This window comes from Antechinus flavipes, chromosome 4 (assembly GCF_016432865.1).
Source record: "Antechinus flavipes isolate AdamAnt ecotype Samford, QLD, Australia chromosome 4, AdamAnt_v2, whole genome shotgun sequence".
Classification (NCBI taxonomy): Eukaryota; Metazoa; Chordata; class Mammalia; order Dasyuromorphia; family Dasyuridae; genus Antechinus; species Antechinus flavipes.
The window spans coordinates 358,379,414-358,404,688 of record NC_067401.1 but is presented as its reverse complement, the minus strand read 5'-3'; the positions used below and the strand labels follow the sequence as shown (position 1 = coordinate 358,404,688).

The 25,275-nt window shown below is 35.5% G+C and overlaps 1 protein-coding gene across 1 annotated transcript in view; it reads left to right on the top strand.

Moving 5' to 3' along the window:
• Positions 1–10,214, top strand: part of RNASET2 (ribonuclease T2) — a 53,896-nt gene extending 43,682 nt beyond the window's left edge. Inside the window, exons 8-10 of the mRNA XM_051998096.1 lie at positions 1,074–1,119; positions 4,943–5,017; positions 8,924–10,214. Of these exons, the coding sequence (XP_051854056.1) occupies positions 1,074–1,119; positions 4,943–5,017; positions 8,924–9,124 (322 nt within the window). The 3' untranslated portion in view covers positions 9,125–10,214. The remainder of the gene's footprint in view (positions 1–1,073; positions 1,120–4,942; positions 5,018–8,923) is intronic.
• Positions 10,215–25,275: the final 15,061 nt, after the last annotated feature.

Sequence of the window (25,275 nt, the reverse complement as noted above, 5' to 3'; positions counted from 1 at the left end):
TTTAATCTTTGAGTCGTGACTCTGTATGAGGTATCATAACTGAATGGAGGAGGCAGGGGAGATCATGTAAAATTTGGCAACGGTAAAAATTAATTCAGAATCAAACATATAATGAATCCAAGATGGGCAAAGCAGTACAGACACATAAGTGTCAAATGAGTGATATAGACAGTAAGAATTCACAGGGGGAGGTTGCTGTAAGATCCCTCTGGGCTCAAGTAGTCAGAGGAAGGCTTGACAGAAAATGTGCAAATTACTTTCTTTGGGGTGATGAATCTGAGAATCAATAAAATAGTCCATGGTTGACTAGCTCCATAGTCCAGTTAAGAAATTAATTATATGGTGTTTTAATAAGGTTTCTTAGAACAGGTTAAAACTTGCTGCTTTTGGAAAATATTTGACTTCAGCCATTGACCAAATGAAGTTGCCTTAAATAAATCTTAAATCCTAAATAACTTCTTCTATACTTTTAAAAGTCTTGTTTCAAGAAGTGATTTGAAAGAAAAAGTGATCCCATTGGCAGCTGGGTAGTGCAGTGACTAGAGCTCTGAGCTTGGTTCAGATCCAGCCTCAGATACTAGCTGAGTGATCCTGGACAAGTTATTTAGTCCTGTTTACCTCAATTTCCTCATTTATCAAATGAGCTAGAGAAGGAAATGGCAAACTACTCTAGTATCTTTGCCAAGAAAACTCCAAGTGGGATCAGGAAGAGAGAATGAAACAACTCAACAGCAACAATCCTATTAAGAGCATTTATTCATATACCACTGAATTAATAAATGTTTATTAAGGGCTTAGTATGTGCAAGCACTGTGCTAAGCACTAGGGATACAGAAAAAGGCAAAAAACAGCCTCTGCTTTCGAGGAACTCAGGGTCTAGAGTGTTAGATTTGGAGTCAGAGGCCCCATGCATGCCTCATGTCTACTATATCTAATCTGTCTTCTAGCTCCAATTCTTATCTGTTTTAGATTTAATTTATTTGTATGTCATGGATAATATTTTGATTAAAGAAAATATAACTTTTTTTTTAAAGCTGAATTATACCATTGTTTTTATTTGTTTTTAATTTTAGTATACTCCTGAAGTTAGGTATAGAGCCATCTATCTCATACTACCAGGTGAGTTTCCTATTTTTAAGCCTTAGAGTTAACAAAATGCCAAGTAAGATGATCAACAGCCCTGAAAAACAGCTCAGTCTTAAGTAAGCAAGAATTGGGTTTTCTGAGCTCTTCAGCTCAAACTGTCTTTCATTTCCTCTTTGTGTCTACATGCAAATTTTCATTTTTAGTGTTTTTTCCAGTGGATGCTGAATATAAAATCAAGACTGTTTAAATGATTCGGTGATTACAAACATTTAATTCCTAAGGTTTCACTGGCTTAGATGGAAAGTCTCTGACAGTTATGTAGCTTTGTGAAATGAGTCACTTCTTTTGGCTTTCTTTCTAGTGGTTGTCTTCCAATTTATAACCACATTCTGATCCACTCTATTCTAGCATAATCCAGCAAGTAATTAGCAAGTGTCTTCTATGTGCAAGACATTATGTTAGTTACTGGGAATGCAAAATGGAAAACCATCCTTCATATTTTCTAGTGGAGGGGATTCTAGTCGACATTCTTAGTTGCCAGGGAAAAACAAAGGAAGAACAATTTTCCTTTAAAACAATTATCTCTAGGTAATTATAATCTTTATAAGGCTTTCCATTATGATCTATACTTGTGTCCAGAATGACATCATCATCATCATCATCATCATCATCATCATAACTAAGCCTTTAGGATTATTATAATCTCATCTGATCCTCACCACTGTGGTGGATAGATGCTATTATTATTCCCATTTTACAAATGAAAAAACTGAGGCAACAGAGGTTAAGTAACAGATCTTTAAGGACTTAATATTGATCAAATAATTCATAAGCATTTATTAAACACCTATGTAATAGGCATTGAGAGAGATGATGGATATAGAAAGACAAAGTTAATTGCATGAAGTAATTTATATTTGCTAAATAAATATATAAAATAAGTACAAGCCAATTTTGAGGGAAACACCAAGAGTTTAGGGGTAGAGAAAAGAAAACCAAAAATAGACTTCATAGAGAAAAGCTAAGCTTTGAAGATAACTTGATTCTAAGAGGCTAAAGTAAGAAAGGAGTACATTCCAATAAGTAAAGAAGATAGTGCAAAAAGAAAAAAAAGTGGGGAGAGAGTGAATAGGTATATGGGGATATACATATAGAATAGCGAGGTCATTCTAGCTGAACAGACAAGTGAGTGAAGAGTATGATGTAAAATAAGGTTGGAAAAGTAGGGTGGAGCCGGGGTTAAGGAACTTTAAAGTCCATACAGAGGAGTTTGTGCTAGATCCCAAGGCAGCCAGGATAGCTTCCTGAGCAAAATAGTGACCTGGTCAAATATGTGCTTTTTTGGTATTATCACATTAGCAGATAGTGGAAGATCAATTAGAAAAAAGAGATACTTCATACAGGAAAACAATTTAGGAGGCTATTGCAGTAGTCCAGGAGAGAACTGACATGGGCCTGACCTCATTTGGGGTCTGTATGAGTAGAGAAGAGAGGGTAGATACAGAATTAAAATTTGACCATTGATTGAATATGTGGGGTCATAGAATCATAGCTGAAGAACTAGAAAAAACCATTTAATTTAATCTTCTTATTTTGTAGATGAGAAAACAGACCTAGGAATTTTAAGTTATTTAATCAAGGTGATAAAGGGAATAAGTGGCAAAGACAGGATTTGAAGATGTAAGAGAGAGGGTGTGTGTATGACTGATAACATACTGAAAATTCAACTTAGGTTCATAGAGAGACGTGGCAGCAGGAGGGGAATAAAGGATGTAATTTTAGGCTGCATTATAAAAGAGGTATGATATCCAGAATGAATGAAACAAGGGTGCTGTTTTACTCTGCTCAGGCCACATCTAGAATACTACATTAAGATTTGAGCTCAAATTCTGAATTGGTTGAAAGATCTGGGGGTATTTAGCTAGGAGAAGATTTAGGAAGGCTTTGATAGGTATTTTCAAAATTTGAAAAAGTTAATATGCTGAAAAGGGATTAGATTTATTCTGTTTGGTTTTTGAGGATAAAATTAGAAGCAGAATCTGCTGATAGATAGATTCTGGCTTGATAGGAAGAAAATTTCACTACTACCTAAATCTGACAGGCTTGCTTCAAGTGCAGTAACTTCTCATTCACTCTGAATTGTCCATCAGAGACTGGCTGAGCACTTGTATTGGTTGTGGTTATTGTAGTGATAATGTTCCAGAGGAGATTCTTGTTCATATGTATACTGGGCTAGATAAACTCAAAAATCCTTGCCAGTTTTGACATTCTATAACTCTGAAATGAAGTTAGGCTGGAAGAGTGATGGGAGGAAGGAAAAAGAGCTTGTAGGAATGAGAAAGGTTTCATGGTTATAGGGGAAAAGAGACAATGAAAGCAGAATTATTTATTTTTCTTCCTTTTTGATCTGATTTTTCTTGTGCAGCTTGATAAATGTGGAAATATATATAGAAAAATTACATAAGTTTAACGTATAAATTGTGTAAGGGAGGGGAGAAGGGAAGGAGAAGGATTTGGAATATAGGGGTTAGTAGGAGTGAATGTTGAAAACTGTCTTTGCATGTGTTTTGAAAATAAAAAGCTATTTTAAAAAAAAGAAAGCAGAATTAGCAAAAATTTGAGGCAGAGCAGTAAGATAAGTTGGAGGAAAGAGAATGAGAAATTCAACTTTTAAGACTTGTATATGTCCCTAATAAATTGATCCTGGGACAGTTGTGGTTGAAGACATAAATACTTTTCCTTTTAGAATTTTTCATTTCTTTGCTTTCTTTCTACATCCTAACCAGGCATGTAGGTAGCACAGTAGATAGAATATTTGGTCGCAGGAAGACCAAAGGTCAAAACTAGCCCCAGTTACTTACTAGCTGTGTGATCTTTACTCAACCTTTTTTTTTTTTTGGCCTCAATTTCATCATCTGTAAAATAGGTATAATAACAGCACCAACATCAGGATTGTTGTGAGGATCAATTGAAATAATTTTTGAATAGTGTTTCATACAGTACCTGACACATAATAAGCACTATATAAATTCTAGTTGTTGTTGTTATTATTGGAAATTATAGTCAAGAATAATTGTTCTTTAGCCTTGGTCTGCTATCTTCCACCTCCATGTATTTGTCTGGCATGTACTCCATCATTATCATTTGTCAAAAAGCCTTCCCTTTCTTCAAGGATTAGTTAAAGTGTCATTTGCTATTTGAATATTTCCCTAATACTCCTAGCTGAATGGTTTCCCCTCCCCATCCTTATTTTGTCCTTAAAATATGAGAACTCTCCTTCACCTTACATTCTGTGTCATATTATACTCATAATAAAGACTTGAGGTTGACCACATTTACTTGCTTGTTTCTCTCTGCTTGCCATTAGTGCCATTTCCTTATTCACTCTCATTATGCCAGATTCTAAGGAAAAAAGGAATATGCTCTGAAATGTTCACATTAATTGCTAAATGGTGAGATCTTTCATCAGTAAATCAAGTAACTGAGCTATTCAACCTTATTTTATTAAATCCTCTTAAAGATATAATAGCAGCATTTATACTGGGAGATCTGTTGAAGCTTCTCCCCATAGAACACAATAAATTTTCTGATCACAGAAAATTTTTCTCTTTATAAGTTAAGTACCAAGCACAGTTCTATGCATATGGGAGACACTTTACTAAACTGATTGATTTGAGATGAAATTAACAGTCTTTATCATGTCATTGGTAATTATATGTGTATCTCATGGACATATAGTATTATGCTACAATATAAGGAGGAATTTCAGAGTGAAATGGGTCTGAATCCAAACAATGTAAATAGTTACATAAATCTAAATAGTTGACACTAATTAATTTGCTTAAATATCTATCAGCTTGCAGATATTAAGAATGCCCTTACAAGTGTGTATGGAGTAACACCAAAAATTCAGTGCCTTCCTCCAGAACAGGTAAAAAAATTTTTTTTTCCATCTATTTCATCATGGAAAACCATGTTGACCCTTTCATTGAGCTTGATAATGCTCCTTCAAAGAATGTTAAGCCATGCTTTCTTTAGCTTCTTCCTATAAAATTCTGAGGAATAGAAAAGTGTGTGTGTGTGTGTGTGTGTGTGTGTGTGTGTGTGTTTTAAATACTTTCTTTTCTCTTACCATACCGATTAAAAATTCCATTAGTCCCTTCTATTTAGAAAGATATAGAACTTCTTAAAGAAGGGTTGAAGTGCAAGAATTGTAAGTTGGTACACTCCTCAAAAGTCAAGCCCTGTGATTGGAAGGCACTTGTAGTGTTAAATCTACTTGGTTTTTCATTTTAATCTTTAATTTTTAAATTAGAGGTTTAAAAGAGACTAATTGGCCAATAGTATTCTCTTCCCATAGTTGTGTGGCTTTCAGTTTTGCTATGTTTATAAGACATAGTAATTTTTGGTTTCTCATAGGAACTGAACTAAGAAAAGATGTTAGATATGTAAATAACACTAAACCATAATAAATTTGTTGTTAGATGTTTAAAAAACTGATTTATTGACATCTTTTATTTTTATATTGTCTTAATTTTCTCACATCTGTCACTTAAATGTCTAGTAGATTGCTTCTATTGTATTTCAACCTAAATTACTAAAGTTTTAAAATGCAAAAGTAATTTACAAAAACCTCTTGCATTCTGCATTAAGACAACAAGTGATAGTTTAAGGAAACAAGACCTTCCTTTTTAATGGCAATAATTACTTAAAACATGTAGCAACAATTGCCTTAGTTGTGTATTTTTAAATGTAATTTCTTTCAAGTCATTATTTTTTAGCTTTCTGGAAGGAGAGGCAAATATAATTGTTCCAGTTTTAATGATGAAGAAACAGACTTGCAAAAATTAAGTCCATAGTCTCAAGATCTCATTGATAAGTCAGAGTGAAGATAGAATTAGAATTTTTTCCAATCTGTGGTCTACTATATCTATGTGGATGTATTAATATATAGAAATAATTTGATGTATATACTTATATGTATTTGTATATTCTGATAGATATACACATAAGTATATTCTGATAGATATTTGTATATACTAATATATCTAATGATAGATATTTATATATCTATACATATAGGTATATTATGGTAGATATTTGTATGTATTGACAGATATTTGTATATGCTGATCGATGTACTATAGAGTGTATAGAGTTACAATTGGGAGTTTTTAGACATGGGGCATGTACCACAAACTATCTGAGGCAAGTGTGTCCAAAAAGGCTTCCTTAATTGATATCTGGACAGAGAAAGATTATAGCACATTAGCATTGAGCTGCTTCTGCTCAGAATATAAAGGGGGGGGGGGGAAGAATGGGTGGAGAAGGAACTCCTTCAGACCTCTAAAAGGGAGCTTACAATTTCATCTTCTGCTTTTCCCCTTTATACCTCCTTCAACTAGGCATTAAGTACTGTTGTTTCTCTTCCCAAGGACATTCTTTAAATTTGACACTATCTAAATTCAAAAGACTAAGGTTCCCTTTCCTAGGTGTGATTTCTGTGTAGTAGCTTAGATATAATTTCAGAGGCTAAAAAATGACTGCTTCTTAGATAAAGGCCTTCTGTAAGATAAAAGAAAAATTCTTGTAGTCAAAAACGGCATTTATGATTAAATAAAGAGAAGCTTCTTACTGGATATGATTTGCTAAACATCTTCTAATGTATGAAAAGTTGAAGAACAAGTGCTTTTGCATTTGATTTTTAAAAGCTTTATTTTAGAAGGGAGTGGCTTGATGTCAGGTTTAATACATTTTTTCCCCATAATTATTCCATGGCATCAAACTGGAATAGTAATTTTTCAAATAGTTTGAGTAGTAAATATTTCATAAAGGGCTTGTTTGGCTAGAGGTTCTGCATACATATGTCCAAGAAAAATAATTGCACATGTGGTGTGTGTGTGTGTGTGTGTGTGTGTGTGTGTTTGTGTGTAGTTATTATTATTTGTATATGTACACAAACTTTTTTGTGATAAGATTTTAATCAACCAGAAAAATAAAAATTCCTCCCTACACAATTCAAAATATGGCTTTGGGACTTCACCTTTAGTCTTCAAAAAAAGCCATAAATATAAGAAAATAACGTTTGCACTTAGAAGACTCTTTTCAGTTGCTGTTGTCTAGCTTTATCATTGGCTGGTTTTAATCTAGAGTAGTCCTTGAAGGACAGACACTGTATTGATAGATAGATGTTCCAGCTCGATTTAGGAACTGTCCAGGTTCTTTCTAGATGCATCCTTGAAGGCTAGGATGCAACTTTAATGGATGATCTCTACAGATTTTACAACCAGCTAATGATAGTAAAGAAAGAAGAGAATTTGACATTACCAAGGTATAGGTTCTACTTTTGGTTCTGAATAATTTAAGTAACTGAATAATTTAGGGATGTCAATAAATTTATTGTCTACTATGTATCAAGCCCTGTGCTAAATGCTAGAGAGAAAAGAAGAGGCAAAGGACAGCTCCTGCTCTCAAGGAGTCCACAATCTAATGAGAGGAAACAATAAACAAATAAATGTGTACAAATAAAATATATGCAGGATAAATAGGAAATAATTGCAAGAGGGAAGGCACTAGAAATAATAGATGTTGGGACAGGCTTCCTGTTAAAGATAGGATTCTATTTAGAAGATAGCCAGAAATAGATAGAAATGAGAGAAAGAATTCCAGAAATGGGGACAGTTATTGAAATGCCCAGAGATGAGATGATATAATATGTTGGGTTTTTTTTTTTTTTTAATAATATGTTGTTTAGAGAACAGGGAGGAAGTTGGTGTCTCTGAAACAAAGAAAATAAAGCATAAGAAGATTAGAAACGTAGGGGTGCCTTTATTATGAAGGACATTAAATGTCAAGCAGAGGATTTAGTATTTTATCCTGAAAAGGTTAGGGAGCCACTGGAGTTTATTGAGTAGGGAGGTAATCTGACTTTAAAAAGAGCACTTTAGTGGCTAAAGGGAAAATGAATTGGTAGAGAGAGAGTTGAGTTAACTATTGCAGTAATCCAAAAATGAGGTGATAAAAATTTGCCCTGGAGATGTTGCAAAGATGGAATAAACCTTGGTAACATATTGGATATAGAAAAATAAGAGGAATCTAGAATTATTCCTAAATTATGACCCTAAAGCAGTGGGAGGACAATGTTGCCCTCTATTTTAATTGGGAAGGTGCAAGGAGAAAAAATGATGCATTCTGTTTTGGATGTTTTGAGTTTATAAGATGTCTACTGGACATTCAATTTGAGATGTCAGAAAGGCAAGTAAAGATGCACGATTAGAAGCTGGCAGAATTTAGAGCAAGATTGGTAGATTTAAGGATCATCAGCCTACAGATAGTAATTAAATCCATGAGAGCTTGTGAAATCACTAAGTGAAGCTGTATAGAGGGAGGAGAAAAGAGGCCCAGGACCTAATGCTGTAATCTCTGGGTGAGGTTCCAGCAAAGAAGACTAAGCAGGAGCAACCTGATAGGAGAAATTGGGGAGAGAAGAGGATGATGAACAATATATGTAGAAAAGACCTTTGGATTTAGCAACTTGGTCATCAGTAATTCTGGAAATCACTTAATCACTTGGCTTCTATTTCCTCACCTTGAAAATCAAGTGATTGAACCACATAATCTTGAAAGTTTTTCAATTCTAACATTTATAGAATTGTAAATTTAGCACTGGGAAAGGATGTTATATGGCTGTGAAGGATCATAGTTATTAAGTGTTAAAGAGCCAGGTCTTTCTCATTCTCATGCTCCTCATAATTCTGTATGACTTTGGTGGGGGGAAACAAAAACAAGGACATGTTTTCTGAAAAAAAAAATCTTATTATTATTTTTTAATTTCTAGGAAGAAGATGTACAAATTCTTGGTCAAATTGAATTCTGTTACAGTAAAGACCTACAGATGAGAAATTGTACTGACCCAGAGGTAGATCCTCCCTTCCTGCAAAATGCTTTATTGACTGATGAGAATTTCATGAGTCATGGGCTCTCTATCTGTGAAGATGGCCCAGTTTTCTATCCCCCTCCAGAAAAGTCAAACCATTAATGTTTGGATGATTGGGAATATTTGGTATTTGGTCAGATGGCTTGTATTACAGGAAGCAAGAAAGTTTCACAAAACTGTTTGACTAAATACATGTTTTTTTTAAAAATTTAATTTTAGTGGATCTTCCCAATGTTTTACAAAGGAAATAGAGAAGAAAAGGCACATCACCTCCGAAAAGCAAAGTTGTTGTTTTTAAATAAAATGTACAAAGTTTGTGTTTATTTTCTAAACTACAAGAATGGTTAAAGAAACAAAAAATAAGGGTCTATGTAAGTCTTAGTAAATTGTTTTAATATTTGCTATGTGATGACTTGTACAGTTCAAAATGTGATCCTCCCATGGTGGATGGTATCTTTGGATATCCGGAGTCTTTTCTTGTTTGTGCATCATAGGAGGACCACAGTACAGGTACCCAGCATGGTTTCTCAGAAATAGTGTTGCATTACCAGGATGTTTTTCCATTGTTCTAACGTGGCTTACACTAGAATAAATAAAGTCTGATTACTTTATTTTTCTTGTCATAGCAACCTGTATAAGACATATCATATTCTCACCAGTTCTCCTTGCTGAGGATAGCAGGTATTTCATCTTCCTTCTCCACTCAGAATTAAATATAAGTGCCAAAAAATAAACAAGCCCTTTTTGCCAGAAAAGAATAGAGCACTTATTATTTAAATTTGTGCTTTTTTTTTTTTAAGATTATATTGTTGGAAAAATAAATAATTAATGTTGGTCATTAATTAACATGACATTTTCCCTCTCTTGAGGTAATTAGGGCACCTTGGAGGACTTGGGAAAATTGACAAATAGGGCAAAATATTGTGACAAAAATATAGTTACAAAATGTGGTGCTTCTGTCATTTTGGATACTGTATCCAGCAGAAATTGTTATACATCATCTTTATTTGGTTTCACAATAACATAATGTTCTTGTTAATGATCCAAAACACTCTAGGCTACAAATAGATAACTGCAATGTGAGAACCTGTACCCACTCTGTGATAATTTCATTTTTTTTTTTTAAGTGGGGATTTCTAATGATCTGTGAAGTCAGCTGCTTTCCATGCTTTATTAAAACCATCTCTTTACACTGGTGTTGTCCCTCCTCTTTTCTCTGCCCTCATTAATCCTTTTACATTTAGAGAAGTTTTATAATTTGAACTACCTGTTTGAATTAATCATGCAAAGGACTAAATTAGATTGCTGTTAACAGGCTTTGTTTTGTATTTTTTGAAGCTTATTAGGTTTCAGGATTCTAAAGGGTAACCCTTGTAATCTTTAGTTATGTTTCTCCATGTTTTATTTATGCTGCCTGTGAATTGGTAGGTATTATTGATTATATATCCTTCTTCATCATAGCATTTCACATTTTTTCTGTAGAATGGATCACAATAAATTCATGTTTAGTCTTTGTCCTGGCCTATTATAACAAGCATATATTGGGGATAGAAAATCAAAAAGTGAAAAGAAAAAAAGTTTCCTCCTTTCAAGAAAGCTTCATTTCCATTGCTTGAAGGCTTAATCTGTCTAGTATCTCATTGTCTTATTTGCTTAAAATTCCTTGAACAGGTATGATTTGTTTGTGCTCATCTTTCTATTTCTTTCTTTCTTTCTTTTTTTTTTTTTTTTTTTTTTTTTTTTTTTTGGTTATACATGTATATTAACTTTTTGAATACACATTTCTTTATAAATCATGTTGAAAGAGGAAAAGTCAGCACAACAGGGAAAAAACTACAAGAGAGAAAACAAAATGGAAAAAAGAAGTGAACATAGCATGTGTTGATTTGCATTCAATCTCCATAGTTCTCTTTCTGCATACAGATGACATTTTCTATCCAAAGTTTATTGGAATTGCATTGGTGTCTTTCTCATAGCTATCTCTGACTGGAACATACTCAAAAATTTCAGCATCCTTCTGTGAAGCCTCAATCAAAACATACTGAAGAAGAGAGAATTTTCATTTTGAACATAGTTCAGTCCTAAAGTAGGAGAATCTTTGTTCTTTGCTAAATGATAGAAAAGAGAGCATTTCTGGTTGTGAACTTTCTCTGTAATTGCTTCACACTCATTTTCAAGTAAGGGAAGGATTATTGTTTGCAATTAGTGTCATTTTGACATTGTTTGAAACCAAGCTTAAAGATAATAACACCTGACTTTTACACATAGTAAAAGATCAATACATGTTTGTTGAATGATCACTGAGAGAAGAAATCTTCCTTAGAGACTTTTTTAGACCAACTCATTTATCAAGTGAGGAAAGTAAGATCCAGAAAATTAAACAACTCACCTAAAGTTACGTAGAAGCCAAGCCAATATTTGAACCCAGATTTTAAAATTCCAATGAAATACTTTCTACCTTGTCTTATGGTACACTTAGTACACGAATAAAGGAAAATCCCTTTTTTATTTCAGATCTTCAACATTTCACATTGCAATGGTATGTAGTGGCAGGTTAGCCATCAGTATTCTAAATTCCAGGCCTAGATGTGTGAGCTTTGGAAAGTCACCCTCCCTAGGCCTTAATTTTTCTGATCTGCAAAATCAAGAGATTGAGCTGAATTATAGGATCATAGATTTAGATTGGTAAAGGAACTTAGAACCTGAGTCTGACTTTTTCATTTAAAAAAAGAATGAGAATTCTTTGCATTCTCATGAGAGAATATCTTACTCTTGACATAGTAGAGAGAGCTAGAATTTAAACCCAGACTCTGAGTCCTAATGTATTGTATTTTCCCTGATGAAATTTTCCCTTTGAAGTTTGACATTCTGAACTTTGGAATAATATGGGATAGCCAAGTGGTGCAGAAGCTACAGTGCCAATCATAGAATCAGGAAGATCTAAATTAAAATCCAGTTTTATATAATTTCATGACTCTGGGTAAATCACTTTATTAACCCCTGTTTGCCTCAGTTTTCTCATCTGCAAAATGGGGATAATTCTATCAGGGTTGTGGTGAGGTTCACTGAGATAATTGTAAAGCACTTAGCACCAGTGTTTGGTATGTAGTATATGTATATTAGTATTATTGTTGTATAGCAATTTTTCAAAGATACCGAAAGCTGCCATCCAGTAAATATTGACTTCTATGTTCAGATTTCCTGGGTTAAGTCTATTTTATTAGCCATGCACATTTTTAGAAATTTGTTGACTGTTCTTTTAAGTTATAATGTTGAGTTCAGGAAAAGGAACTACAAAAGTATGGGGTGTGAATACAGAAGATTTAGAATTACTGACTTATTAGAACAGAAGCTTCCTAAGGTCTGGGGACCTCAGAATCATTGCTGGCTCTCCTAGAAGCTATATCACATCATTTCCCCTCTCAAGCAGTCACACCCCAAGTCCATTTAGGACAAAGGGCTGGAGGTCTCATCTTTTGGAGCTGCTTCACGTTGATAAGGAGTGGAGAGCTGTCCCTGCCTAGGCGGGTCCAGATTGGGGAGGGGAGGCACATGACTTGAAGATGGCAGCAGCAGCATTCAGAAGAGTGCTGATTTTCAGGATCAGTTAGTCAATGGTATTCAGGGTGAACAAATATTTCTCAGTTAAGAAAAAGCTTCAAGGAAGGTGGTGTGGAGGCATTATAAGTGAGTTTGCCAGAATAATTTTGGAATGGATATCCTACAGTTATTATGTGGGTAAAAAATCCTCTCTGGCAAGAAAATGAGGGTAGTATTAGTTAAAGTTATTTCCTTGGGGCAGTAGATAGTACAAAGAAGGATGGTGACATTTGGTAATGGGGCTTTTGTAAATAATGCATCAGGTCGCACATATGGGCTGCCTTGAGGGTGCTGAGGATATACCCAACAACCCTGAATGCCCCCACTGCCCACGGAGTTCTCTAGTCTGACCAAAGACTAAGGAGTTATCTCCCCATTGGTGGGGCCCACAGAGAGACATCAGGAGAATTGGAGAGAAAATACTAAAAGCAGAACTCTCATCCTGGCAATGTTGTTAAAGGTATACCTGGAAAAAGTTGGAAATAATAAGAAAGAAAGCTAGAGTGAGTGAGAGAACACAGACAATTTCACCCTTCTCTATCCAGTGTGTTCCCAGGAGCAGGAGTCCTGCATATGGGTTTCCTCTATGGGTTCATAGGAATATTCAAGAATGTCTGAAGGAGATAGAAATAGCACTTTTAATTCTAGAAACATGATTCCAGCTGGGGGACACACCTTCAAGTTTGCACCCAATTCTTTGGAGTCTCCAGGCAGAGTTTAGTAAGGACTCGCTGGAGGATGCTCCATTTTCCCAGAAGACTGAGGCTACCAGGCAGGGTGGAGATGATAAATAATCTCAAGTACCACAGCCACCTTTTGAGTTATTTTGAGAAGTGAAAGCTGGGGCCAAAAAGAAGTTCCCACTGGCCTGCCACTGGGATTAGAAGCTGGCTTGAGGGGGTAGGGTGTAATAGGATAACTTTTTTGCTGTCAGATGTTCCTTTACTTCCTGTATAGCCCCATGAGTGTGCAAAATAGGAAAAGCATATTTGGAGTCTGTATGGATATTCACTCTCATTCCTTTTCCGTTCCAAAGTTCTAGTAATGGCAATGAAATCAGGGTAGCAGTCCCAGGAGAAGTGGCTTAGCCTCCAAGGGGCTATTGAGGGTCACCACAAAATAACCTGCCTTCCTTTCCCCATTTTCAAGAAAACTGAATCTATCTGTAAACCACTCACCATCTGGGTTGTGATGTTACCTATGGGTGTGGTCCACTAGTGTCTAGAAGGAGCCTGATACCTGATAAGCCTCCCATTAGCAAGCCACTGATGCCCTTTGGCTTCCAAAATGCTCTGAACACAATGGTGAGCTTAGAGGATTCCTTGATTAGAAGGGCTGCAGCAGCTAGCTCTAAGGTAAGTAAGCCAAGAATCTGGGATAGGGTTCCAGAGACCCTCTGTCAAGACTCCTAGGACCTGGCCCTGCCTTCCAGAGTGGCAAGCAATTAGTTTAACTTTCAGGGACTTAACAAACTGATAATACTGTGGGCCTTTAGACAAACTTCATAGCCCTGGTCGGGGAATGAGGGTTGCAAGTTAAGGTTTGTATGGCTGCAGCCAGAAGAGCCCCTCAGGTGGGGCTGCAGATCAATATATTATCTGCATACTGGCCTGTCCAAATGCGTGAGGGCTGTCACAGAAGCCCTGAGCTACCTCCATGTTATGGACATGACCGCCCATGTTCATTGGTGAGGGATTATATTCCTCTGGATTTGCCCCTTCAAGGGCAAAAAGAAATTATGAGTATGCAATGGTATGCAAAAGAATGCATCTTTAAGATCTAAAATAAAGAAACATTTTGTCCCCTGGACCTATATTGGGCTCATGGTTTCTACTGACCATTTGCATTGATTATAGGAATTTGCTATAAGAGAAAAAAATAAAATCTGAGCACATACATGACAGGATAAAGCATCCTTAGATCTGTTTGACAACTGATCGAGCAGTAATAATCCCACCTCATAGGCAGAATAATCAAGTGGGAAACAAAGAAACAATTGGGAAATTGAGTCAGAACCAGACCTAAGCAGAGGCTAAGGTTGTCTTCCCAACTCTTGCCCACATAAGATGCAATCAAATTCAGGACTCAAAAGAATATCAATTACTGTCCCAAGAGATTTTATCTCTAATAGCAAATTTTACTAATCACAGCTTAGGGCTAGATACATTATTTTAAAAGTTTACCATAACTTAAACCCATAGGAGATTTTGTTTAACATGTTTTATCTGTTTAAACTTATCTTGAGACAAAGAATTGATCATTATACAGGCTTATAAATTCTTAGTAAACTATAAATCCTAAACAGGCTCATTTCTCAGGGCTGATGACCTTGCTTACTCTGATGGTTTCAAGAAAACTGGCAAGCTTACAAATTAAGGGGTATTGACAGAGAGCCTAGGGAAGAGGTTGAGTTTGCTGTTGCCTACCCCAACTATTCTTAGTGTTTTCCTGGGCTGGGTTGCTTGATACCTCCTCCTACTCTGTGAAGGAAAAAGGCCTCATACCTGGAGGTAAATTAATAATGACAATAACTCCAAGTAACTTAATTAATAATTTTAGAATTTTCCTAAATAATAGCCAAATAGTCTTAGCTTTAGTTTTTGTTCTCTTAAATAAATTTCCCTTTTGTTTTAGGGAGAAAACAAGATAATTCCTAAAATTGAGCTAGAACAGATTTTAAAATTAATTTAACTTTAGTTATTGAGATTCCCTAGATTCTGCTTAAATGTCCTAAACAAACTGAATTGCAATTTGGTAATTTTCCAATTTAAGCAAATCATTTCTCTTTTATGAGCCAGGAGAAGGGTTAAAGTTCCAGTTTCTACTGATAGAATCCTCAGAAGTCTGACTCTGGATAACTAGAGTTTTTAAGGTAGTAGCAAACTGCTTTTCTGTTTTTCTTAAATTCCCAAACTCTTCTGTTAACACTATCAGTGTAAAAAGATTTCAATTCCAATGAAGCAGTTAACATTCATATAGCATGTTGTATACTAAGCACTTTTGCAATCATGGTCAAAAATTATTTCTTTTTACAAATCAGAAAACTGGGCAGAGATTAAATAATTTGCCATAAATTACATAGCTAATACATATCCATAATTGAAACAGAGGTGATCTTACCAAATACAGAGGCTGACTGGCTTTCTCACCTCACAGTGCCATGCTGGGTGGTACCCAAATTCTTCCCAGGCAGTTCCTGGACAGGACTGGCTGAGAGCTGGGATGACTGGTGCCAGGATAATTCTTTGATGGTGGTTTCAAATGCCAGGGCGCAAATGCTAATCATTGGACTTTACCTCCACTCCCCTAAAACTGGGTTGGGGAGGTGCATGGGCAAGGTTGTGTGGGGTGTTCATGGCCGCTTCCCCTATTTCTACAGGTGAGGCTTTGAGTTTATATTGGATCTGAGATGAGAGGAGTTGGCAAACAGAAGGACTTGGGCTATATTGATCTTGTTAACAATTCCTACCGCTGAGGTACACTCAGGACCACTCTGGAAGTGGAGTGGAGAGGGTCCCTTAATACCTTCTAGGATGCTTTCTCAAAGGAGCAGAAGGGGAATTCAGGACAAGATAAGAGTCAAGGAAGGATTAGCAAAAAGTTAGTATTTACCTTGTTTGTTTTTTTCTTTCTCTTTAGAATGGGGTAAATTCCTGCAATTATCCCCAGTGTTTCAGGAATTTTTCTTGCAATTTTAAAATGACTAATTGCCAAACTTTCTAATCATTGCTTTCAAAATTTTGAGAATCTACTCAAAAGTTTGAGCTGTAATTTTAATTAGCTAACTTTTTGTATAGCCCCTAGCTTGACCAAAACTGAAGTCCACAGAAAAAAGTTAGGCTTTTTAGAAAATTTCCCAGGAGAGACTTACATGAATTGATGCTGAGTGAAATGAGCAGGACCAAGAGATCATTATATACTTCAACAATATTAAAAGAGGATCAATTCTGATGGACCTGGCTCTCTTCAGCAATAAGATGAACCAAATCAGTTCCGGTAGAGCAATAATGAACTGAACCATTATAACCAGTGAAAGAACTCTGGGAGATGACTATGAAGTACTAGATAGAATTCCCAAAACCTCTATTTTTGCCCGCCTGCATTTTTGATATCCCTCACAGGTTAATTGTACACCATTTCAGATTCGGATTCTTTTTGTACAGCAAAATAATGGTTTGGACATGTATACATATATTGTATTTAATTTATACTTTAACATATTTAACATGTATTGGTCATCCTGCCATCTAGGGGAGGGGGTTAGGGAGGAGGGGAAAAATTGGAGCAAAAGGTTTGGCAATTGTCAATGCTATAAAATTACCCATACATATAAACTTGTAAATAAAAAGGTATTAAAAAAATAAAATTTCCCAGCATTCTAACTACAGCATAAAGATGGTTTTTGTTTGTTTTTGTTTTTGTTTTTTTTGCTGGTTGCATTTGAAATCTTTCCAGGGAACAAAATCCAGGTCACAGAACAAACATGAAACAGATATTCTTCACAGGGATGCACACACAAAAAAAAATGACATGAAAGAGGACTGTTCTATCTTTGCCAAAAGTCATAAGATTTTGCTATAAGCTATCCTACTGCATTTCATCTCTGAGAAAGGAGAAAGGATGGCAAAGATTAACTTTGCCGAAAATTGCAAGAATTTCCCAGTTGCACATCCCCATTCAAGGAAAACTTGGCAAGTGCGGAACTCATGATGACTCAGACAAGCCTTCTCCCAGGGGCTTGGGATGTCCCAGCTATAGGATTGTGGGAGAAAAAAAATGGGGGCTTACCTTGACAAGGAGGGAATCAAGCCAACGGAGACCAGACTTTCCCTATACAAAACACCAAATGTTGAGATCTGGAAAAGGAACCCCAAAAGATTGGGCTTCACAGATGGATGTTGCAAGGTAACTCAAAAGAATTTGCAGGCTTGAGCCCATTTCCTGATCAAAGAGCAAAGTTTATTGTAATTGTAATGATATTACAAGAGATCTAAATTCCAAGAGAATTTAACAAGAAAACAGAACAAAAGAGACACATTTATCTATTTATGTTATAGATATGTGAATTTTATGGCCTATAGGTAGGACCATGGAGTGGTCTCTGGAATTTGGTTCTCACTGACCAACATTATCTATCTGACAGTCAGCAATCATTTCAGGAGTTTCATCTGTGGGACTATCCTGAGGCCAGATGACATCAGAATCAGATTATTATTTTTAGATTGGGTGTGGGAGCACTTTAAGGCAGGCTTCAAAACCAGAAGATTTGGAATTACTGACTTATTGTTAGAACAGAAGCCTCCTAAGGTCAGGACACCTCAGAACCATTGCTGTCTCCCCTAGAAGCCATATTATATCAATAAGATCTACCCTTTATGTGATACTTTAAGATTTGCAAAATGTTTTCTATACATCTCATTTTACTTCTACAACTCTAGGCACTATAATTAAAGCCATTTTCAGATGAGATAAATGAGAGAAATTAAGAGATTGGCCACAGTCACACAGCTAGTATTTGAACTTGCATCTTGCTGATTCCTAAGTCTAGCAATTATTGTTTATACCACTTTATGGTATAATATAAAAGATGATAATATCTGGCTGCCTCATGTAAAAGTGAAAAGGAGACTAGAGTTCACTAAAAAAGTTAGTGGGAGAAAAAAAATGGGGGCTTACCTTGACAAGGAAGGAATCAAGCCAAGGGAGGCCAGACTCTCCCTATACAAACCACCAAATGTTGAGATCTGGAAAAGGAACCCCAAAAGATTGGGCTTCACATTTGGAAAAGTGCAGGTGATGAATCTCATTCTCATCATCTTCACTGTTTATTAACCTTACCTATGTTAGATCTTCTCCTCCTACCTTCTTTCTTCCCCATCTCATCCTCTCTTCCTTTCCTCTTCCCTTCCTCCTTTCTTCCTTCCTGCCTGTTTGTTTGATGGTATTCTCCCATTGCCTGCCAACTCAGTATATTGGTTCATGCTGGAGCACAGATGTTTTATATTTATATTTTGGGGAAGGTTGAAAACCCAGATCAGTTTTGTTTTTCAAGAGTCTTTATGGATCTTAGTAATTGTTTCTACAGAGCTGTAGGTGGAACTCAGTGTCCCCTGAGTAGAGCCTTTCTCAGAAACAGACTGGTATCTCCAGGAGCTATTTAAAAGTAGAGACAATTATCTTTTCATTCTAATGGGTTTGCAAATAAATAATGCCCCAGGGCTAGAACCTTATCTTCATTATCTTAAGGAACTGTTAGGAGCAGTTTACAGAAACTAGAATCCCATTCATCCTATACCTAAAATATATAGGTAGTTAAGGAAAGATAGAATCTGGTCTGGCATCTTTGCATAAATACTAATGATCTAATTAAGGATAAATAACCTTGCTTACATAATTTTCATCAAAAAAGCACCAGATGGTGCATACCTTTTGATCAAGCAATACTACTGCTAGGTCTCATATTGTAAAGACATCCAAAAAAAGGAGAAAAGGACTTATTTGTACAAAAATTTTTAGAGCAGCTCTTTATGTGATGGCTAAGAATTGGAAATGGAAGGGATACCCATCAATAGGGAAATGGCTAAACAAATTGTGATATATGTTGTAATGGAATATTAATGTGCTATAAGAAATGATAAGTAGGATGATTTCAGATAGATGGAAAAGATTTACATGAACCAATGATGATGTGTTTAATGAAGAATTGTGAATGACTTGGCTATTCTCAGCAAAACAATGATCCAAGACAATCCAAAGGACTAACAATGAAGCATACTATCCACCTTTAAAAAAAAAAAAAAAAACAAACTGATATTGTTTGAACACAGACTGAAGCATTTTTTTCACTTTCATTTTTTTCTAATCTTCTTGTACAAAATGACTAATATGAAAATGTTTTACATAATTGCTCATGTATAACCAATATCTTTTTGCTTATTATCAGGAAGGGGAAGTGATAGAATTTGGAATTCAAAAAAATAAAAATATTTTTAAAAAAAGCATCAGCATCAGATGCTCATAGAGTTCTCATGAGATGCAGTGTTGTCTTAGACTTCTTGGGAGAAAATTTTTTGAAGTATATAACCCTCAAGGAACTGAAAACCTTGTTCGGGAGATTAATCAATTTAAGAAGCATTTATTAAATATTTATTGCATTCCAGGAAGACCCATATGCAATAGACAGTGTTACATGCATAGTGGATAAAAGAGCTCCAAGTCAAAAAGTCTTGCCTCAGCCATATATTGACTGAGTGACTCAGGGCAAGTCACTTAACTTTTCAGTACCCCAAGGAAGTTTTAGTCTAAAACTATTAATTTCAGAACAGAATCTAATATGCAAAAAAGAAAGTTTCCATCCTCATAAATCTTATGTTTTACTGTGGGAAATTAATGTACATGCAGGTAAATAAGTGCAAAATATGACCAATATAAAAATAAAATTATGGAGTGAGAAGAGGGATTTATAATTATGGAGGAGGAGGATAGACCTTTCAGAGGTGTTTTGGGCCAAATCTTGAAAAAAAAACCAGAGATTTCTTTATTATTTAAATTTCCATGGTATTTTACCCAATTATATGTAAAAGCAATTTTTTAAACATTCATTTTTTGAAAGATTTTGAGTTCTAAATTTTTTTTTCCTCCTTCGTCCTTCCAACATTGCAAGCAGTCTGATCTTGGTTATACTTGTATAATCATGGAAAACATTTCCACATTAGTTATATTGTGAAAGAAGAAACAAAGTTGGGAACAATAACCACGGGGTGATGGGAGTGAAAATAGTATGCTTTCCATCAGTTTTTTGTTTTTTTTTTTAAATTGGATGTGGATGTCATTTTCCATCATGAATCTTTTGGCATTGTCTTGGATCATTATATTCTTTTACCAAATTTGTTCAGCCATTCCCTAATTGATGGGCATCCCTTTAATTTCCAATTCTTTGCCACCACAAAAAGAGAAAAATTGGAAATTTCTAAGTGGCGAGGTGATCAAGGAAAGAATTCCAGCCCTAGAGTACAAAGGTAGGAGGGTAAGAGCTGAAATACTAAGTGAGTCACTTTGACTGGAATGTAGAGTGCTAGATATGTTGTGGAGTTCTAACTCCAAGTGGAGTTCTATCTACCAAGACTTGGCAACTGATGGGGATGAACAGGAGGGAATGAAAGAGATCTGAAAATGACTCCAAATTGTAAAGTTAGGCAACTGAAAAGATTATATCTTTTGCAGAAATAAGGCAGTTAGGAAGATATATGAATTTAGGGAAGGACTCAATTTTTTTTGTATCATGGATCTCTTTCACAGTCTGGAGAAGCCTATGGACCCCCATTCAAAATAATGCTTTTGAATATTTGCTATAAAATAAACTTACAAAGAAAACCAACTATATTGAAATATGACTATATATAACAGCTATCTTTTTATATCTGTCTACATATGTATATGTATTTGTTGTCTATACATCATGTCTGGTGAATAACTATAGGAAAAAAGATGAGTACTGATAGCAATATACTATTTAATAATCCAGGGCAAAAATAGGAATGATCATTCGAAGGGAGCACATGATTAATAACCAAATGATAGTTTAAGAAAAGCAAAACTCAACAATTTCTAAGAGTTCATAGAACTTATGAGTCATTCTGGCCAAAATAAATTTTAGTGCCTAATGGCTAGTCTATTAAAATTATGTGGCCAGTATACAATAGGATTCAGAACTCATACTTTCTGCTAGCCTTATGATATTCCTTATTAAAACCTTTTTCCATCTCCTCTTGTGGTAATTAAAGAGGTGGATTTTAGTCAAGTACTATAAAATGGGTAGGGTTATAATAAAGGGAAAATATTTCTAGGGAGCTGGATTCATATTCTGGTTCTGCCATTCATTACCTGTGTAACCTTAGGCAAATACCTGAATCTGTTTAGGGCTCAGATTTTTCATTTATTTAAAAAAAACAGAAGTGTTTGGACTGGTTGACATCTGAGGTCTCTTCTAGTTCTAAATCTTTGATTCCATGATTAAAGCAAAGAGACCAATCGATATTGGGTCATGGAAACCTAAGCCTCTAAACCAATTTGGCTGGAGAAGAGAGGGCTCTTGGGAATAAGTAGCTTTTGCCTTTTGTATTCTTTTTTTGTTTGTTGTATGACATGTTACCATGGCCAAAAAACATCATGACCAAGTCAAGCGTCCAGACTATTGATGGAACTTTGTTAGATTGGTACTTGGAAAAGTGACTTGCCCTGTTTCCAGGACTGTATGACATTCTGGTCAAAAAAAAAGCAGAAAGTGATTCTTCAACTTGTCTACTTACACTCATTCATTAAAGCAAAAGAATAATCATCACTATTAGCTGTTGTACTACTGTCTAATGTGGATTATCAAAGAACAATGTAGTTGAGACTGCTAATCCACTGTATTGAGTGTTAGGCCATAGAAAAGAAAAATGTCTCTAATATTTGCTTCCAAATGGTAGCTTAGTTGGGAAAAGGATTTAATCCAGGGCCCCTTGAGTATTTAAACATTGCCTTGTAAATAAATGTCTGAAATTCAATTATAATAGTTTTATTCTTCGTTGAAGCATGATAAAAACACTAACATGAAAGTAGTGAAGCCATTTTCTTCATGAATAAGTGCCAGCTCATAAATTGAAATTAGTGAATTATTATCCTAGTCAGTACTTCAAAAGAACTGTGATTCTCTTGTATGCCTTAGTAGAAAGTCTTTATGAGTTGATGTGGTCAAAAATCATAACTTCGTAGACAACCTTCTGGGGCTGGGTCTCATGAAAGCTGGTGAAATTGGTCCTCATTTGGTTTGTGTCTTTGGAATTATATTAAAAGATTTTCCAGCTATGTGGAACCTCTCCAGTCTTGTGATTCTCAAATATAACTTTCTAGAACCCAGAGTCACCATAAGTAAAATGAAGTATTAGAATAGGGTTTCACTTATATTAAGATAATGTAATAAATTAATTGACAATAAATATCATTTTCCATAGGAAAGAATGTGTCCAGGAATTTTTAAAAATATAAGCAAATTATTCTTTGACTAGCAATGATAAATGCTGTAATTTCACATAATTTTTGACAGTTATTTTTTCTGAATGTCTATAATGAGTCTCCTATTTATTTTATAGACAAAGTAAATATTACTATTATCATGTTCAAAAGATATTAGGTTATTAGCATGTTAAGATTGTGTGAAGGAAAGAGCTATTAAATTCCTTATTGACTTTAAACTGAAATATCTTTAATACTTTATTCTTGTGAAGAATTAATAATACTCTAACACATTTTGTTCAAGGATCAAGCTTTACACCATAACTTTTGCCCATCCATCCTTAGATGCTGAGGGAGAAAAGAGTCAAAGACCCTTTTTTGTCAACAAATTCAGGAAAGACATTCATAAATGCCAATTATCAAGCAGTTCAATGTCTATCTGATAGCAAGTATCTACATAACAAATAGGAAAATTCAATAAACCATGCTCCTGTTTCCAGAAGTTTGATATTATATAAACTAATTACCCAATATATCTGACTTTTTCAGTTTTCATCTAGATTTTCTGGCTTTACATAAGTACAAATAGACTGAATCTTTTGTCTGCCATGCTAGTAAGCAACCCACCAGACAAGTTCTAACAACTTTTTCATAAACACAAGCTTTCTGGGTATTCATAGACAAAAGTTGTTATGTCTTTTTGATGTAGATGGATGACTGGCTAGAATCACCATTATAGAAACTATCATGTGTTGTTAGTATACTGGATGTAGCACAATGAGAGAATTGAGAGTTTGTTTGTCTTCAAGGACAAGCTTAATGGCACAGCAGATAAAGCTCAAAGCCTGGACTTAGGAAGCCAGAGTTCAAATCCAACTTTAGACTATGTGATCCTGGATAAATAACATAAACTCTGCTTCAGTTTCTTCAGTTGTAAAATGGGGGTGATAATAGCATCCACTGCCCCATCCAGGATTGTTGTGAAGATCAAATGAGGTAGTATTTGTAAAATGCCTGGCACACGACACTTAGGAGATGCTTGTTTTTTTTTTTTCTTTCAGCATGTGTCTTTCACTCCCATGTAAAAGTAGATACATATGTGTGTGCATACATGTGTGTATAAATATCTGAATATTTGTTCAAAGCTGTGATTTCACTGGCATAGGGAATTCTGGATGAGGGATTTTTTCTACCAATGGAGATAAAAATTATTCTGCAATTTAGAGTCAAGTAAAGCTACGTGGGCAACCAGATGGTAAAGTGGGTGAAGTACTGGGGCTGGAGTCAAAAAGACTCATTCCTGGGTTAAAATCTGAAGTCGGATACCAGTTGTGTGACCCTGGGCAAATCACTTACCCTTACCTGCCTCAGTTTCCTCTTCTTTAATAAGCTGGAGAAGAAAATGGCAAGACATTCCAGTACCTATGCCAAGAAAACCCGAAATGGGGTAATGAAGAGTTGGATAGTACATGACTAAAACAACTAGCCGACAACAAAAAATTATCTGGGTACTAGGAGTTTAAGTGATTTGCCCATGCAACTAACATGTCAAGAACAGTACTCAAACTCAGAATTGCACTCCTCTAAGGTCAGGTCTCTATTCACTATTCTCTATTGCCTCTTTCCTCATGAATTGTTACCACAGTAACAAATATTTTCTAGCCTCACTCTCCTTGAGAGAGCTGGCTAATCTCTTTCCTGGGGAGAACCCCATCAGAAGTAACCCTGAAGAGTTGCAGGAGTCTCTAATACTGTCATCTCAAGTCTCCATTCTGAGTCTGTTCCCCCCTCCTCCACACACAGATAGATGACGTCAACCTCCAGTGACTAGCATGCTAGCTTCTTAGTTTTGCAAAGTGATTTTTACTTTGAAGTTAAAGCAAGAACAAGGATCAATATCTTATTTCCCCCCACTCTCAAACACTTCACCATACAATTTTGGTTGCTTGGGAGAATGAACTCAGAATTAACACAATTTCTACATAGCATCAGACCCACAAAATTCATATGGCATTGATTGATGAGTCCTATTCTCTGGGATCGCTGGCCTTGGTCCTGAAGATTGCTCCTTGCACCTTGAGGCATTGGTACTGGATTTGCTGCAAAATCTAGTTTGACTCTACTCTCGGATAACTAGGTCTGAGTGTCTTCATGTCCTGACTTTTTGAAATTCATAAGATCAAACTTCTAGATTAATCCCCTTCACTTAAAATGAAAGAGCAAATGAGATAAAAATCTGATGTCAGAGGGAGAGGTTCCAATCTAAGTATCTAAAGACCATCATTGTCTCTTCTTCAATAATGTTTTCTGGGAAGAAGTCACAAGAAAAGAGGTCAAAACAAGAGTGAAGAAGAAACTATTGCTCTGTTTGGTACCTAAGGGGTTCCTCCTGGTTGGGATTCAGAAATCAATTACAGAATATCTATGTAATCTACAAGTTGCAAGCTTATGGCTTCCTTGGCCAACCCATATCTTCAGTAGGACTGTCTCTTGTTTGTATGTTCTGTATTTGATACAGGTTCTTGTGGAATATTAAAAGGTAGCTGGTATCATCCCCCCCCTTCCTGGGCATCTAAGAATGAGCTGTTGAGAGACTGGCTGAGAAAAGAAAAGTTCACCACAGGGAAAGAAAACACTGAAACTACACAGCCTGTTGG